Raw genomic sequence first — 16,001 nt, 5'->3', positions numbered from 1 at the left:
CTTTAAAATGTTGTGTGGTGATCTCATGCCTACAGAACTAACTTACAAACACAAGCTGTGTGTGTGTGTTGGGGGGGGGGCAGTGCATATACACTGTTGTGTTCAAATGCTAAAGTTGTTTAGTTTTAGTACATAATGAGTTGCAGCCCTGAAATGCTGTGAGGTACTGTTAATCTTAACCTTGAAAGAGAGAGCCTTTAAAACAGCAAGTTTTATTCCTAGTCATTCTTAAAGTCATTTATTTGTAGACTTTTAGGAGTAGTTCTGCTGTAAAGTGAATAGTTTAAAAAACCTTGTTGGGAGCCATAAGAACACAAGACTCCAATGTAAATTCAAAAAATGAGCTGCAGGAATTGTGATGCCACCAGCAGCTACATGCCCAAGCAACTGAATGGAATCTTCATAGTAGCTGCTGTTTTTAATCAACTCATCCTTCAACCCCAAAGATGTAGCAGGATCAAGGGTAAATGTTATTTTGTTTTTTAAACTTTGTTTAAAAAATGACTAATAAATCTACCTTCTACCTTCTTTCATTTATAAAGACACTTGATCTTGTGATGTGTATGTGTATAATGTCGTGTCACTACACCTGGAAAAAGTACTAGCAACCTTAAAATCATAAGTCTAGATTAATTAAAAAGGCGAAATGGGCTATCAACCTTTCTATTTTAATGGGTGGTGCTCCGAGGTTTATGAATTCTATTTTTAAATGTAAACTCATTGTTTCTGATAGCCGAAGTTGAGTCCCATTACTCTACTTCATCTTTACAACAATTCTTATGTTTATGAGTCATAATTTAGCATTATAAGTTTCATATTTTGGTATTGATTTATGAATTAATTCATAATTTAATTTAATTGTTGATTAATAAATAAATCTTCTATTTAAACTGCTACAGCAGGTATTGTAGAAAGACATCAGACTTGATGTTCAATGAGGTGGATGACAGAATTTAAGAAAGTCAATCTTCATACTTCACAAAAAATTAAATAAAATATTGCTGCTTGGAAAGGAAAATACCCAAAGAAAAGAAAAACAAACTTGCTCGCTTTTGAAAAGTTTTGGTGAAAATGTAAATGGTACATGTTTTATAGTTTAGGAGGCTAGAGTTTCAAAAACAATGGTATGGTCCCTAAAACCTCACTTAATACCAGCAGCTGAACTAATAACAGAACAGCATCACAGTGCACCTTCACTTCTCCATGATGTCTGCTGAATAGTGCTATACTTCACTGTGAAATAAATTAATAACCACCCCGCCTGACAGTCACAACTGACAGCATAGGAATGTTTAATATTCCCTATTGTCAGAAGAACATTTGAACATAAAGGGAAAAGGAGCATATTTCACTGAATGCACTTACAGAGTGAAATCATTGGGCTGCATTTATACTGAAGGTCAGATACACTAATCAGGAACACTGGTTGTCAGAAGAAAAGGTAGATAAAAGCATATCAGTGTGTGTGTGCGTGTGTGTGTGTGTGTGTGTGTGATGTTAGCATACTAGCACAATGACATCTCATTTCGTGATCTACTTAAATATAGCAGGGTCTCTGCACAGATAAAAAAATATTCTTCACAGTATTTTCATCACATCCATGCATGTCATTTTAAGTCATCCATTAACAGATTGTTAATGTTCATTGAAATGGTACTCAAGAAATATGTGTTGCTAGTGTTTGTTTTAATGTTAAGTTCCTATTAATGACTTGTTTTTTTGTAGTTTTTTCCTTGGGGGCGGGGGGGGCACAATACCATAAATGCACCAGAGGACTAAGAATTAAGTAAGCCCTGGCAGATAAAAACTTAACTGAACAGATCCTGAAATCATGTATTTGCACAGAAGTATGAGTTCCCCATCTCAACTTTTTGACATTTTTTTTCATAAACACACATACCAAACAAATATAAAACAAATAATCCGGCACTGTGAACACTTGGCAACTGAAGTAATAAAACAATACAAGAGATGAGGAAATAAATGACACAACTTTGTTGACAGCCAATGTCTTCACAGAGGCCGCACAGTCAGAAGTCCCTTCTCACAGCAGTACAGTAGTAGTTGACTGAAGGTGTTGTAGTAGTAATGGTAGTAGTAGTAATAGTAGTAGTAGTAGTAGTAGTAGTAGTAGTTAGTTAAGCAATCCATTCTCCCTGGTTGATTCAATGTCTCCAGGAGACCATTCTCAAGTCTGATTGTTAACCAGCCTATAAAGTGCTTTCAAAAAAGAATCTCCTTATCATCATAATCATCCTCATCTATATGATAACTCAGTTTGTCAATTAGGGCCATGTTAGGAAAACAAAGACAGAAAAGAGATCATTTAAAAAGGGGTCTATTCAGGCACAAGCAGAGAGCGCCTCTCTTTGTCCTTCATTTCTTCTTTCCACAGCTTTTCGTTTCCTTTCTGATTTATTTTTTTTACTTCTTGAAGGGTGTCAATCGTCCGATGTTGTGCCAGAAGGTGGAAGTTTTGCGCTTGGGCTCAGCCAGCATGAAGACCTGCTGCTGGGGCAAAGCAGTGGGGAGAGAGGGGTGTTTCTGTCGCAGAAGGAAGTCGTAGTAGGGTCTGGTGACTGCTGAGGGGCAATAAACAGAAAATATCTTCCTGAAGCGATCTCATACACATTATGTATTTCACATCAGAGCACAAAGACAAGTGTTTTTTCCTACAACAAGTGATTTTCCTTGTGTAGACATGACCCTCATAACAAATGACCTAATCCTCCAGACCTCCTAATGTTACAAGGTGAGCCTATGAAAGCATACATGAGTCTAGTGGACTAAAGTTATTTTGTGTGGAGTGAGTCCTTGATTGAACCAACTATTGTCCTGTTTTTTGCTGGGTAACTGTGTTGTATTTCAAACTGTAACATTACATAGATGTGCTACTGACTGCCTTACGTGCCCAGCTAACATAGCTGTAGCAACTCTAATTCAGCCAAAGCAAACTCCAGTGCCTAGATCTAGGAATGCCCCCACTCCTCACTTGCTGAATGGACAATTTTCTGTTCATGGTTGGCCTGCTGCAGTGGGGACTATTGGGCTGCCATCACCTGTTCTTCCAGCCAAATAACTACGCTGTATTTATGTTTCATTACTATCATGATGGAGCTCCGTGCCTTGTGGGTGAAGATAGGGGGAGGAAGAGATGCTGGCAGAGGAAGAAAGAGAGACACTGGTTTGATCAAACAGAGCTGTCTGTTTGTTGCTCAACTAACAAAGAAGGTAGTGTTACCTGCATCAGTCCAAATAACAGCGCTCTGCCAGGGGGAGGGTTGTTTACCCTGATAAACACATTGAATTGCCCTTTTATTTTGACTTCATTATTTAGTCTGACTTTTCGATGTTAGCCATTTCCAGGTGGTCCTATTTTGTTTTTAGAAACTTCTTGAGAAAGTCAAGTGCCAAAGGAGGAAACACAGAAACAAACAAAAAAAAATTGAAATGCTGATATTTCTGAAAACTTGATGTACAACAACCTGTATTAGCTGCACCAATCTCATCCTGGCCCACACCACTGAGAATAGGCTCACAACATTTCACTTCATTTTTGGTTTGATGGAATTTTCTGGTGTTATAATCAGCCACTTGCCTCTATTTTGCCATTTTTTCCAAGCACAGTTCAGGTAATGATGATGATGATGATGATGATGATGATGATGATGAAACTCAACACTTTCTTGAGATGCTTCATATCAAAAGCCTACCAGGAAAAGGGAACCTTTTAATGTGAAAACACCTGTGCAGAAGGTGTTGAGTCAATTGAAAGTGGCTTAACATGAATTAAAGAACTGCAATATACAGTTATTGGTATGCTGGTTTTTGTTTTAAAAGGGTAAAAGCATCTTCTTGATACATTTTGTGTAGGTCTCTTCATAAATACGTCTGCTGTCCTCTTCTGAGGGAGGACAAGTATCTTTATTTGTAGTCAAACCTTTACATGATTCTTAGAAGTGATTCTGGTGTGCTCTCAGAATATAGGTCCTAGTGACATAGGAGAAAGGGAGATATCTGAGGACTCCTCTTAGTACTATATTTCCTGACAAAAGAAAACCATACCTCTGAACATTAAGGAAAATGTAAAGTCTACATTGATACAAAAACGACTCCAGCGCAAGTCCTTAGTATATTATATATTATATATATATATATATATATATATATATATATATATATATATAGTGATTGCAATCCAGATATCTGCCTGTCTCTGAACCCATGGATGCATACCTTTGGGTTTCCCAGCTGGATGCCTTTTGCAGGCATTTATCATGGCCTGTTTCTTCTGTACCTCTGTGAGAGAGAATCCTGAGAGGAGGAAAAGACATAGAAACACTAAGTGAAGTCATTTCAGTTTTATTTATAGAGCCCAGTATCACAAATCACATATTTGCCTCAGGGGGCCTTACAATCTGTACAGTATGTACAACACCCTGTGTCCTTAGACCAAACTTAATCTGATTAATAATGTGAGTGAAGATTTCGGGTCAACTGTTTACGTGGGATGTCCTATAAATACAATTTTGTGTTTACATACTGCTGCAGCTACAGCTGCTGTGACAGGGCTACTTTGACCATGAGACACATGCAATTGACACTTTTCACACTCTCTGATGCCACAAGTGCATTTTCTCTAAGTGAAAAATTAAAAAAACGATAACTAACCAACAGCACAGCACGCTCTCGCTCTCTCTCTCTACCTTGTGCAACCTAGCAGGAGTGAGTGAGTTACTATGGTTACGGAGCCACTGGAGCTGTTTAAGCACCTTGTCTGCCCCTTTTGGAGTCTGAAGTCAAATGGCTAAAATAGTTATTTAGTTTGTGTTCAGAGAGATATTTACTGTTGTTTTGATGCCGATTTATCAAATAACAGTGTGATACCAATGAAGAGGAGAAGAAGGGAGGAAAGAGAATGCATAAAAAGAACGTAGCCAGAGAGGAATCATGTTCAATGTTTTCATGACATAAATTTTCTTTTGATTGGTTTATGAAAAGGTTTAAACTATCCTTCTGCAACCAAGGGAAATTTAAATCAGTCTGGGCCTGTTTATACTGGCTGAGGTGTTTATATGGATCATGTTTAATCCTGTTCAGATTAGTCGGCTCCATGTAAACGTGCCTACTATCACTTTCTCTGTTCCGGCAGTAGCTGAGCCTGGAGGAGTTATGTTTTTGGGTTTTCCTGCCATTCTCATGAACACCTCAAGAATGCTTTGAGGTATTTTTGTCAAATTTAGCACAAACATTCATTTGGACTTAAAAATGAACTGAGTAGATTTTGGTGGTCATAGGTCAACGGTTCTGGTCACTTTGATATCTTATGTCTAATTTTTGTGAATGTTATATTTCATGATCACCTTGAGGGATTTTTTCAAAATTTGGCACAAAGTCACTTTGATTTAAGGATGAATTAATTAGATTTTGGTGGTCAAAGGTCAACATCCCAGTGACTTTGCATTCATTCAGTTATGAAAGTGATAGCTCATGAACACCATGAGAGAATTTCTTGAAATTTGACATAAACATTTATTTGGATTTAACAGTGAGCTGATTAGAATTTGGTGTTTAATGGTCAAGGTCACAGCAGTATTTCCCCAACCATTATATTAGGGGCGGGGCAAGAAAGTAGAATTTCAGTTTCAGGAAGGCAATCCCAGAAGCATGTGGCAATGTCTGATGAATATGTCAGATTACAAGACAATCCTGTGAGTTCCTTTTTCAAAATGGCTACTGTTGTCCTACTGTTTGTTCTTCACACAAAGAACAGCGATTTGAACTCAACCTCTCAGTAATCTTCAAACATGATTGGTTCACCACTGTGACCCCCTCAGGATGTCACTAAGCAAAAAAGATAAGCTTCAGGGCTTAGTTGATAGGGTGGGGTGGGGACCCAATGTAAAGAGGCTGTGTCATCGCCACAGCTGCCGTGGGTTCAAACTTCAGCCAAACTATACCTATAGCTATAGTCTGGCCTATATATATATATATATATATATACACATATTATTTTGGGGGGGGTTAGGCCAGACTATACCCCCCTTGTCCAGACTATACCTCACCTCACAAATCATTTTGCTCTTGACATGCAGGGATTTCAGCAAGCATGTTGAGTAGACATCTTTCTCTCACCATTTCTTTATAATTTATCGATCACAATATGTTAATGCATACAAATGTCCTTCAGATTGGTAGATCGAGGTTTTTGCTGTAATTTCTGATGTTTTTAAGCCAAAGTATTGATTAGTTTAGCAAGTTTAGTTTAGCTAGTTCATCAGTTGCTAGTTAGCTAAAAGTTAATAGGCTAGTTAATAGGTGATAGATTTGAAAGTTTACATGTAGGCTAAGTAGAGCACTTCTACATGATAATGTGTGTCAATACTCATGGAACTGCACCACTGGGTGCAGTAACTATAGATCGGAATGGCTATGTAGCAATTTGCCCCTGTAACTAATATACATGCATGAAAAGCCTTAAAAATGAAAACTGTAAGCAAACTGCAGTTATTTATTTAAACCTATAAAATGTATTCTGTCCCACGGCTAACAGCATCTGGTAGACTTCAGAGATCTTAGGTCAAGTTGTCTAGATTGGTCCTGAGAGCTGGTAGTTAATTGAGTCCAAAGTTTTTTGTGCTCAGACAGTGGTTTCCGTTGCAGCAAATTTTTAAACAATTTTATTGCAGTTTAAAGTTTACAATTAATGAGGTTACATGAAATAAAATCAAAATTGAAAACTATGTCCTTGATTATTTTGTGTATGTGAATGTGGGGGGTATAATGGCCGCTATAAGAGCCAAGCTCCACTGATACCGATTGTTTGTGAAGCATATCACCGCTGATAAACAAACAGAGAATTTGTCTTTACATCAGCACCTGGTCCGACACTGTAACACGTAATATTCACTTAAGTTTTAATAGGTGTTTTATTTTCTTCTTTTCTTTAAAATGGCAGCGACACCCATTCGGACACGTATCAGTTAATAACTTTAAATAAATGTAAGGCTCATGTTGCGCATGTTGCAGTCCAGCCAAAAATCCCAGCCACCCAGATAACTGCCTTTTCTTCCAACTGAGTTTGGGAAGAAGGTAACAATAACACCAGGCCAGCACTGAGGGGCTCAGGACGAGCTTCTGTTCTTAGGCCAACGGGAGACTGACTGAGGACCCTGCCTAAGATTGCCCAGTCCATTATTCACCACTGAAGTCCTTTTATTGCACTCATTGATGGAACAAACAGGATTACACTTCACTAAAATTGTATTTTATATCATTTCATGTGCCAAATAAATCGATAATTAATTGATAATGTCACAGTGAAGTAGCCAGATAATAAAGAGTAATAACTGTGGACAGAAGCCTGGCTGACATTTTACCTCTCTATTTTTGGATCAGCATCATAGAAATCCATTTACTCTTGGCAGACCCACAATACCTGATTTACCAAAAGTGTGGATATTAAAGAGTAAATGCAGATGCAGTGGAGGGAGAAGAAAGGATGACATAGATCACATGGAATCAGCTTTGTGGTTTGCAGAGAATGAAGCATGACTAAAAGGTTATGGAGACAATGTCAATTAACCAGAAGATTGCAAGTTTGTGTGTTTTTCTTTAAGCATGAAGATGAACTGTGCATATATCTGACCTGTCTCACGGTCATGCTGGACATGAATCCTCTCGTCAGCAAAGGCTCGCAGCCAGCGCTGCTTCTGCTCTGGCTTCTTGGCACACAGTAGGTGGATTTCATCACTAACCAGTGACCGCAGCTTCAGGGCATTCCTCACACTGGTGTTGAAGTCCTTCTCTTTGCCATCCTCCACATCTATCACCTCCATGTGGTCCATGTCCATCCGACCCTTGTAGTACAACATGTCCCGCCGCAGGAGGTCCTGCAATTATGAGGATAAATTCAGCCAAGAATCCTTCTGAGGAATTTAAGAACTAAATAATCCACAGAATCAAAAAGAGCCAATAAGGCAGACTGATTTTAGAAATCAGTGTTGTGTTTCAATCCACAGGTTTAAACAAACAGAGGATTAATATTAAAGGAAATATAGCCCAAACTGTCTGTTGATAAAGCCTTGTGTCCTGCACAAGAGTTGTGCGACGTTTTAATTTTGATGAAATGATGGAGTATAACAAAATGTATTGATGAAAATCATAGACATGACTGGACTGTGTGATTCTGACATGAGTGATCTTGGTCATCACACATCACCACCGAGGTTAAAAAAAGCACAGAAAAGGCTCCATTTCCAACAGAAACTTAGGAAGGCTAAATTCGAGAGCAAGATGTAGTTCATTTCTACAGAGGAGTGATTGCTCATACTGCATACTGACTGGAAACATCACAAACTGGCATGGTTCATGCACGGCTCAGGACAGGAAGACTCTACAACGGGTGATTAAAACTGCCCAGAACATCCCTGGTTCCCATCTACAGAGCACCACTGACCACCAGACTACAGAGCAGCTTCTTTCCCCAAACTGTGAGACGCCTCAACTTCTCCTTTAACACGAAAAAGATATAGCAGGATTTAGGATCAACTTCAATTTCATTTCTTCTTAAACCACATTTAAGAAAAATGACAATAAATCTACCTTTTACCTTGTATTGCTAGGTAGCCAAAGGGGCCAACTGTCCTTGGAGCGTAGCGCCCTAAGGGGCCAGAGGGTCCATGCTTATACAGTCTTGAGTCAGATAAAATTTTATAGTTTTCATATCAAGCTTACACATTGTAGCGCATATTCCCTAAACCATTTTAAACATTATCAAGTCACTCCCAAACTATAACACAGTATATATATATATATATATATATATATATATATATATATATATATATATATGTATATATATATGTATACACCAACACAGCTCTGCAAACGGGAAACGGTGCACAATTAAACAAATGGAGTGTGTCCAGGTGGCCAAAAGACTTAAAAGTACTCAGAAATTCATGCCTCTTTCCCCCCATCCCACAAATCTACAACTGCATGAAAGCAACCCCAACCATAAGCTGAGAAGTAACAGCCTGAAAAAGCCCTTTTCTTTCCTTTCTTTTGTTGTTATGTCATAAGTAAAATAATGTCAAATACAGTGTAACATGCTGAGGCACCTTTTTGCAGTATACCATCTGATGATCGAAGAGAAAAAACATTCTCTGTTGACTCTTGGCCTGAGGCTGGGACAGCTTGCTTAACTCCCCCGAAAACACAAGATCAGAGCTCCTGCTGAGGACGTCTTCTCCCTGCATGGGTCAAGAAACACACACACGCACATATGCATGCACGCACGCACGCACGCACGCACAAACGCACCCACACAGACAGACACACACATACACACAGCAAAATGAAGCTTTAAAATTTCCACATTTGCCTTAACTCCTCTTTTGTCTTTTCAAGACATTCTTTGAACACGGTTAAATCTCTTTAATGCGGTACAAGTCTATTATTAAACCCGGACTAAAATCACTAATGAATGACCCCAGAACACCCCTCAATTTCAGAGGTATCAGTCTTCTCAGCACAGTGTACAAACTGCATTCTAATATCCTGAACACCAGGCTCATGCAGTATTTAGAAAAGGGACAGCATCTTGATGACAAGTGAGATGCAGTTAGAAAGAAAGAAGCCTGCATTGACCATATACATTCAGTAACTAACTATCATTAAACTAAAATCTGGTAAAAGTTAATTCACCTTCTCATGGTTCATTGACTTTCAAAAGGCATTTGACTAAATAATTGACTTAGCTCTCCAGATTAAGAAAGTAAATCTAGGCAAATGTTTGAATGATACTAAACTGAGTATTTATTCTACACAGATTGTATCATTTTACTGGCTGAGTTTGATCTACAGAATATATTAAATATGGCCAAAGTGTAGTGCTATAAATGAAGATTAGCAATAAACCAAAGTAAAACACAGACAATGCATTTCTGACAGAAAAGTGTGGAAAGAAGCTCACAAAGGTTCAGTCAAATCCATTTAGAATATGTTGGTACATTTAAACATTTAGGTTTCTTGATTGGTGACTTATTGATCTTTAGGGGCTGGAATGGGCTCAATAAACTGAAAGTATGTAAAGATCTTGGTTATTCTATATATACATAACTCTATGATGCATGTGTCCCTCCTAGATTGAATTATGCTGCAGGGACATGGGGCCTAAAAGAATCTAAAACTTCTGAAACTATTCAGAATAGAGTCACACAATCTTTTCTGGGGGTTCATAGATTTGCTAGCATTCCAACAGATAAAGAGACATGGGCTGGGTAACAGGAGTGGTTCAATGGAAATGTGACAGGATCAGATTGTGGAACTGTCTAATCAAAATGACAGAGAATAAATAAATCGGAGGGTGTTTACCCAATGGGCAAAAGAGCTTTGTCCAAACTTTGAGGAGGTAGATATGGTGTATATGTACAGGAAAAACGTATGCGGCAATGTTAACTCTTAAAAAAAAAAAAAAAAAAAAAAAAAAAAGTGTTATTTATCATGTTAATATGTGTTATTTCATTTATCTAGAAGCCTTATCCTTAGTCGCACAGCAGGAGCTGGTATTCTTCCTGGTCATTGAGGTTGGGCAATTCCACAACATTCAGGAGGAAAACAATATGTGAGTTGTGTGATCTGGGTGAAGTGGAAAGTGAGTCCTATTTTCTCTTTAACTGCACAGACTGTGATGACTTGAGAGAATTAATATTCCATTAAATGGCTCATCTAAACCCTGATATTTTCTGGTGCTCTGATGACCAAAAGGTAGAATGGTTGTTTAATTTCAATACATTTAATTTTGCAAACTTTGCTGCATCCAATCATCTATCTTGTAAGCCCGTGCATGCTGGGCATATTTGTTTGTATGTCACAATAATAAAAAAAAATCATCATTCATTCTTTCATTTAGTCACACACACACACACACACACACACACACACACACACACACACACACACACACACACACACACACACGCAGACACACACACACACAGCTGCTGCTAGCTACCCAGCCCTGTTGCTGGTGTACTGAACAGTAGAGAGACTATATATACAACAAAGATGCATCTTGCCACACCTCCCAGTCCTCTATGGAGCTCTGCCACTGGGCGATCTTGTCGATGTTCTCAAGACGCCGTTTCCTCTCATTGATCAGCCTGGCCACATTCTTCATGGCGTTTAAGGCCGCCTCCACATCTTTGTAGTCTCTAAAGATCAAACAGGGGCATGCAGTGTAAAGCTAAAGCTTAACAGACGCTTAAAGTCTGGTGATACTCTATATTTTTCCGATAGTAAAGAAATTCCATGAAAAGACCAAAACCAAAAAGGAATGTAACCTACTAAACATGTATCCTCTGTGTATGTCCAAAGCTTGATAAATCATCTTTCTCTGCCATTGAGCTCTATCGTGATGCATGAGTGAGTTTCACAGTATCCCTGAATAACATGTTCCTGCACTGACACACCAAATGTGCATTAATCCGCCACTGTAAATGGTCCCCAAGAATTTCACCCTGTTTGTTTTCTAAACACCACAGTTTTCTGCTGTTTCAGTGAATTACTGAGCCTTTTCTGAAAAAAAAAGAAAAAAAAACACAATACACTGAGCTGTTTTTCAATGTCTGCAGGAGGAGGAGTGCCTCAGTCAGGATAGGGGAGTGGCAAAATATTAAGAGACTTTTATGACTAGAATAGTTTTGGTGTTTTCATGGAATTTTTGCCATATTTACATATTTACAGCTAGGAGCTGCTGTCAGTGATTACTACCTCTTAACTCCCAGTAAGAATTGTGTGTGCATATACAGTGTTTATGTTTTGAATATTCATGGGCTTTGTTTATCAAAATATTGTTTATTATTAAATGTACAACATTCTATAACAATGAAAAAATCTTAACCTGAGGTCCAGTTACTGTTTTTGATAACACTTTCTATGAAGACCACATCTATAATGCATTATCTATGTATGCATTCATAGTGAATTGTAATGTATTCATAATTCTTTATGCATACATTCATAAACATATATAATGATACTGATGCACTAAATCAATAGTCATAAACCATTATAGATTTGATTTATAAGGAAGTGACAAAGGTCTGATGGATGCTCTTGACTTGTTAAAAACTAGAGGCTATTGATATAGTGCATCAGTAAGCATTATGTGTGTTCATGAGAGTATTCATAAAGCATATTATAAATGCATTATAATTCACTTTTAATGCTGACATAATGCATTATAGATATAAAGTGTTACCCTGTTTTTTTCAGAGCATTTAAGTTCATCTTGCCATTTTCCAGTGTTTTTATTTTCCTTTTTAAAGTTTTCTCAACTCAAGGTTTTGTTGTTCATGCACCAGTTCTAAGGTAAAAAAATAAATAAATAACAAAAAACATTAATGAAAACCAACTGTTCTGGTCATGGTGACCAGTTAGAACATGCCTTTACCTAAAGCAAAGAAAAAAAGTGATAATCCTAAAATCAGCACATATTTACAGGATTAGTGGATCTTCTGAAATCCTTCCCTGCGGGAACACAGAAAGAGTTTGCAGTCACCTGTGCTGTGGATTGGTGTATTTGAGCAGCTCAGCCAGCTGCAGTGGGTACTTGCAGATCTTCTGAACTGGAGTGAGCAGAAAGCCATCCAAGGAGATGTCGATCATCTTCTGAAGGAGTCGGCAGGCCTCAAAGAAGAACACATACTTGTTGACCTTCATGAGCTTAGAGAGCTGGATGCAGGCATTGGGGTGGTTGTTGCAGTACTCTGAATAAATCTGGAAATCTGTTTGCTACACATAAAAGATACAAAAAGAGAACAATTAATTACAAATCATAGTAAATTACAAAATAGATATAACTGTAATCTGTTACAGTTACTGAGAAGAAAATGTAATTAAATGACAGTCACCATTCAAATGGTGGTGATTACATAGGGGTTATATCAAAATCTATTTTTCTTAGTAAAAAAAAAAAAAAAAAAGAAGGTATGTAGAATACAATCTTCATTCTGTTCCTTTGCATCTTTTTGCTGTCTTTTGGCATAGTCTATTTTAGTCAATCGGTCAGCTTTATTACCCAGTATAAAACATTTATTAGAAAAGTAATCAAAAAGTTATTGAATGTAATGAGTTACATCACTTCGATCAAGTCATTTATAGTACTGATTACATTTTTAACAGGGTAAATTGTAACCTTCCAACACTGCGACTCAGCTTACATGTTCAAGGAAGCAGCAACCTATCTCACTGAGGTGTGCCTGCTCCTTGTTAAATTTCTTTTCCAGGCCTTTGATGAACTTCCTCTGGAAACGGTAGATCTCTTCAATATTGCCAAAGATGGTTCGAAGCTGCTCTTCAGTGAACATGTCTGTCCGCTTGCGGCACTGTTTGATGTAACCCTGAGGGAAACACACAATGTCTCAGCATCAACATGCGGCACAGACATTTTTCCTTTGTTTTAACAATGAGCAACAAAAAATGGCAGGAATAAACACTTTGAAACATCCACCACACACAAAACATATACAGTACAACATAAAATGTTATTGCTTCCTCTGCTGCCAATAAGCCAACGCTCTTTGAGCCAGGGTTTTCCCAGCTGTTCAACTGCCACTTACAGAGATTTTCAGTTATAAAACAATATATGAATATTTAGTAGTGTTGTTGATGGATCCGGGACCAACTCTTGACATTTAAGTGCAAACCAATAAAATTCTACATATCGTGTCTAAATATGTACATCGACTGCCCTCTAAAGGTTGAAACCTGGCTACTGCAATAGAATTTTGCTATTGGTTAATCAGTGCCTTGAGAGCCTTTTTTTGTCACCAACCTCCTACTCCCTGTCCCCACCCACAAAAACACCTTCTCACCACTGCACTGCTTTCTCATGGCCTTAGAATATTGATAATATATAAATGTATCCTAATCCGTGCAAAAGATTTACAGGCGACTAAAATAAAAACTCAGTGGAAGACAGTTCATTCTAGGTACCTGAGGCCTCAACAAAACAACAAACACTGAGAATTTGCTTTTAATGTCCCCTCAAGACAGCGACAAGGACAGAAAGTTTACAGAGAGGATCCCTAATTTTATAACAGACCTCACAGATGTCTTTAAGGTGCTTGATGTAGTCTCTTTCTGTGCTCATGATCTCATTTATGACATTGGTCCTCATCTGTTCTTTACAGGGTAAACCAGGTCCCAGCAACAAGCCCAGGCCTGCATGGTTCTCCTCTCCAGCCTGAGCTTCCTCCAGGTGGGCCAAATACTCCTCCATGGGCTCATCCTGGTTCACACGCAACTGCAGAGGACACAGGTAACTGTTAAATCCCTAGGAAGGATTTGGCTTTTCCCCATCATCTGCTTCAGCATCTCTTTTAGTTTCAATTGTCTCTTCACAAATTCACATCAACATGAACTGCAGCTCCAATTTTCTAACAGCTGCTGCTTTATAGATTAGCATTCATGAGAGGAAAAGGCACATCAATGTTAGGATAAGTTTAAATTCTGTCACAACATTTCTCTCAATTTTTTTTCTTATTTGTGGACAAGTGTGCAAGAGCATAGCATGCTTATTATGAATGGGGTCTTGGTAAGGATCCAAAAAACGATGAAGCCCTAATTTTTCAGATATATTGCTTGAGGATTCATATGATCCAGTCTGCCAGCTGCAGTCCACCTTGATTTAATTGCACAGTGCAATTAAAATCTGTATGGCAGGTCATTTTTGTCCCCTCCAATCGCATGAACAGAGTTTGTCTCACCCGTACAAAGCTGGCAGGGAACCAGCCCTCGCTGTCCATGATGCGACCCCACCACCACTCCTTGTTAGTGGCGTCCACTACTTCAATGACATCACCGGCCTTGAAGCCAAGCTCCTGGTCATCCATAGTGACATGGTCCCACAGGGCCTCAGCATACACCACGCTGCCATCACTGATCAGCTGCAGAAGAGGCACCACACAAAAGTTAAAGGTCAAAATATGCTGTAAGGTCATAGTTGCAGAGGTCAAACAGTTGATATCAAGGGTCAACAACCAGTGACTAAAAAGACCAAGGATGGGCTTCACTGATGGAACTTTTGGAAAAAAAACAAAGGTTTTGCTCACTGACATCCAAACACTTCCTATCTCTCTCCATATTGCTCTGATAGCTTTTTTTTAACCCACCCAACATTTTTTTTTCCCTGAGCCTAAAGTATCATTTGATTGGATGAACTTCTGTAAATGCTCCCGAATGCAGAATGAGTCATCAAACATTTGAAAGCCTTTGACCTGATTTTAGAAGTGGGTAAACGTCTTTGAGAGGATTTTGATGTAAAAATACTCTGATTTTTTGTACATATATTTGGCCTTTAACAAGAAATAAATGAAGGAACACAGGATTAAAAGTGGGAACATGTATCTTTCATTTCATGGGGATTTCAATATTGTCCTGCTCACCCTTTTAGTAGAGTACATTTCAGTCACTATATCTTAATGAAGTGTGTTGAACTCAGTTCAAACCGATTGAACTATCTCTACCTTTTAGTTTAGGTTGAGGTCTACCTTTTCAGTTCACCTTCTTCAGGAGGCTAATAACAAGAAAAACCACACTATACATGAGGGCTCTGTGTGGTAAAATTTTCAAAGGTAGGCAGATATTTTGACGTTATAGTTTCAGAGGTCTTAATTGGCAGATTTATGTAACTTTATACAAAAAAAAATCTTAAAAGAGTCAAGTAATTTTTTTAAAATTTGCTCTAGCAAATTGATTTAGCTTTCTTTCTTAAAACTGCTGAAGCTGCGCTTATGATATTAAAACTGAATATTTGCTAAGAAATAAATCAACTTCTGATCGTTCATTGTTGAATGATACATTTAGTGNGCTCTAGCAAATTGATTTAGCTTTCTTTCTTAAAACTGCTGAAGCTGCGCTTATGATATTAAAACTGAATATTTGCTAAGAAATAAATCAACTTCTGATCGTTCATTGTTGAATGATACATTTAG

The 16,001-nt window shown here is 38.1% G+C and overlaps 1 protein-coding gene across 4 annotated transcripts in view; it reads right to left on the bottom strand.

Moving 5' to 3' along the window:
* Positions 1-1,102: 1,102 nt before the first annotated feature.
* The window catches only part of LOC121960495 (rho guanine nucleotide exchange factor 4-like), a 57,878-nt gene continuing 42,979 nt past the window's right edge, over positions 1,103-16,001 (bottom strand). For 3 of the 4 annotated variants that reach the window (XM_042510217.1, XM_042510213.1, XM_042510216.1), the window contains exons 2-10: positions 14,775-14,954; positions 14,111-14,311; positions 13,227-13,406; positions 12,566-12,798; positions 11,087-11,216; positions 9,123-9,254; positions 7,649-7,892; positions 4,237-4,314; positions 1,103-2,582 (exon numbers count right to left, since the gene is read on the bottom strand). In XM_042510217.1, the coding sequence (XP_042366151.1) occupies positions 2,425-2,582; positions 4,237-4,314; positions 7,649-7,892; positions 9,123-9,254; positions 11,087-11,216; positions 12,566-12,798; positions 13,227-13,406; positions 14,111-14,311; positions 14,775-14,900 (1,482 nt within the window). In that variant the 5' untranslated portion in view covers positions 14,901-14,954 and the 3' untranslated portion in view covers positions 1,103-2,424. The remainder of the gene's footprint in view (positions 2,583-4,236; positions 4,315-7,648; positions 7,893-9,122; positions 9,255-11,086; positions 11,217-12,565; positions 12,799-13,226; positions 13,407-14,110; positions 14,312-14,774; positions 14,955-16,001) is intronic. The other variant, XM_042510215.1, reaches the window with a different exon arrangement.

Source organism: Plectropomus leopardus, chromosome 21, assembly GCF_008729295.1.
Source record: "Plectropomus leopardus isolate mb chromosome 21, YSFRI_Pleo_2.0, whole genome shotgun sequence".
Taxonomy (NCBI): Eukaryota; Metazoa; Chordata; class Actinopteri; order Perciformes; family Serranidae; genus Plectropomus; species Plectropomus leopardus.
Note: the sequence above shows the minus strand (reverse complement) of the source record. Positions and strands in the feature narration are given on the sequence as shown.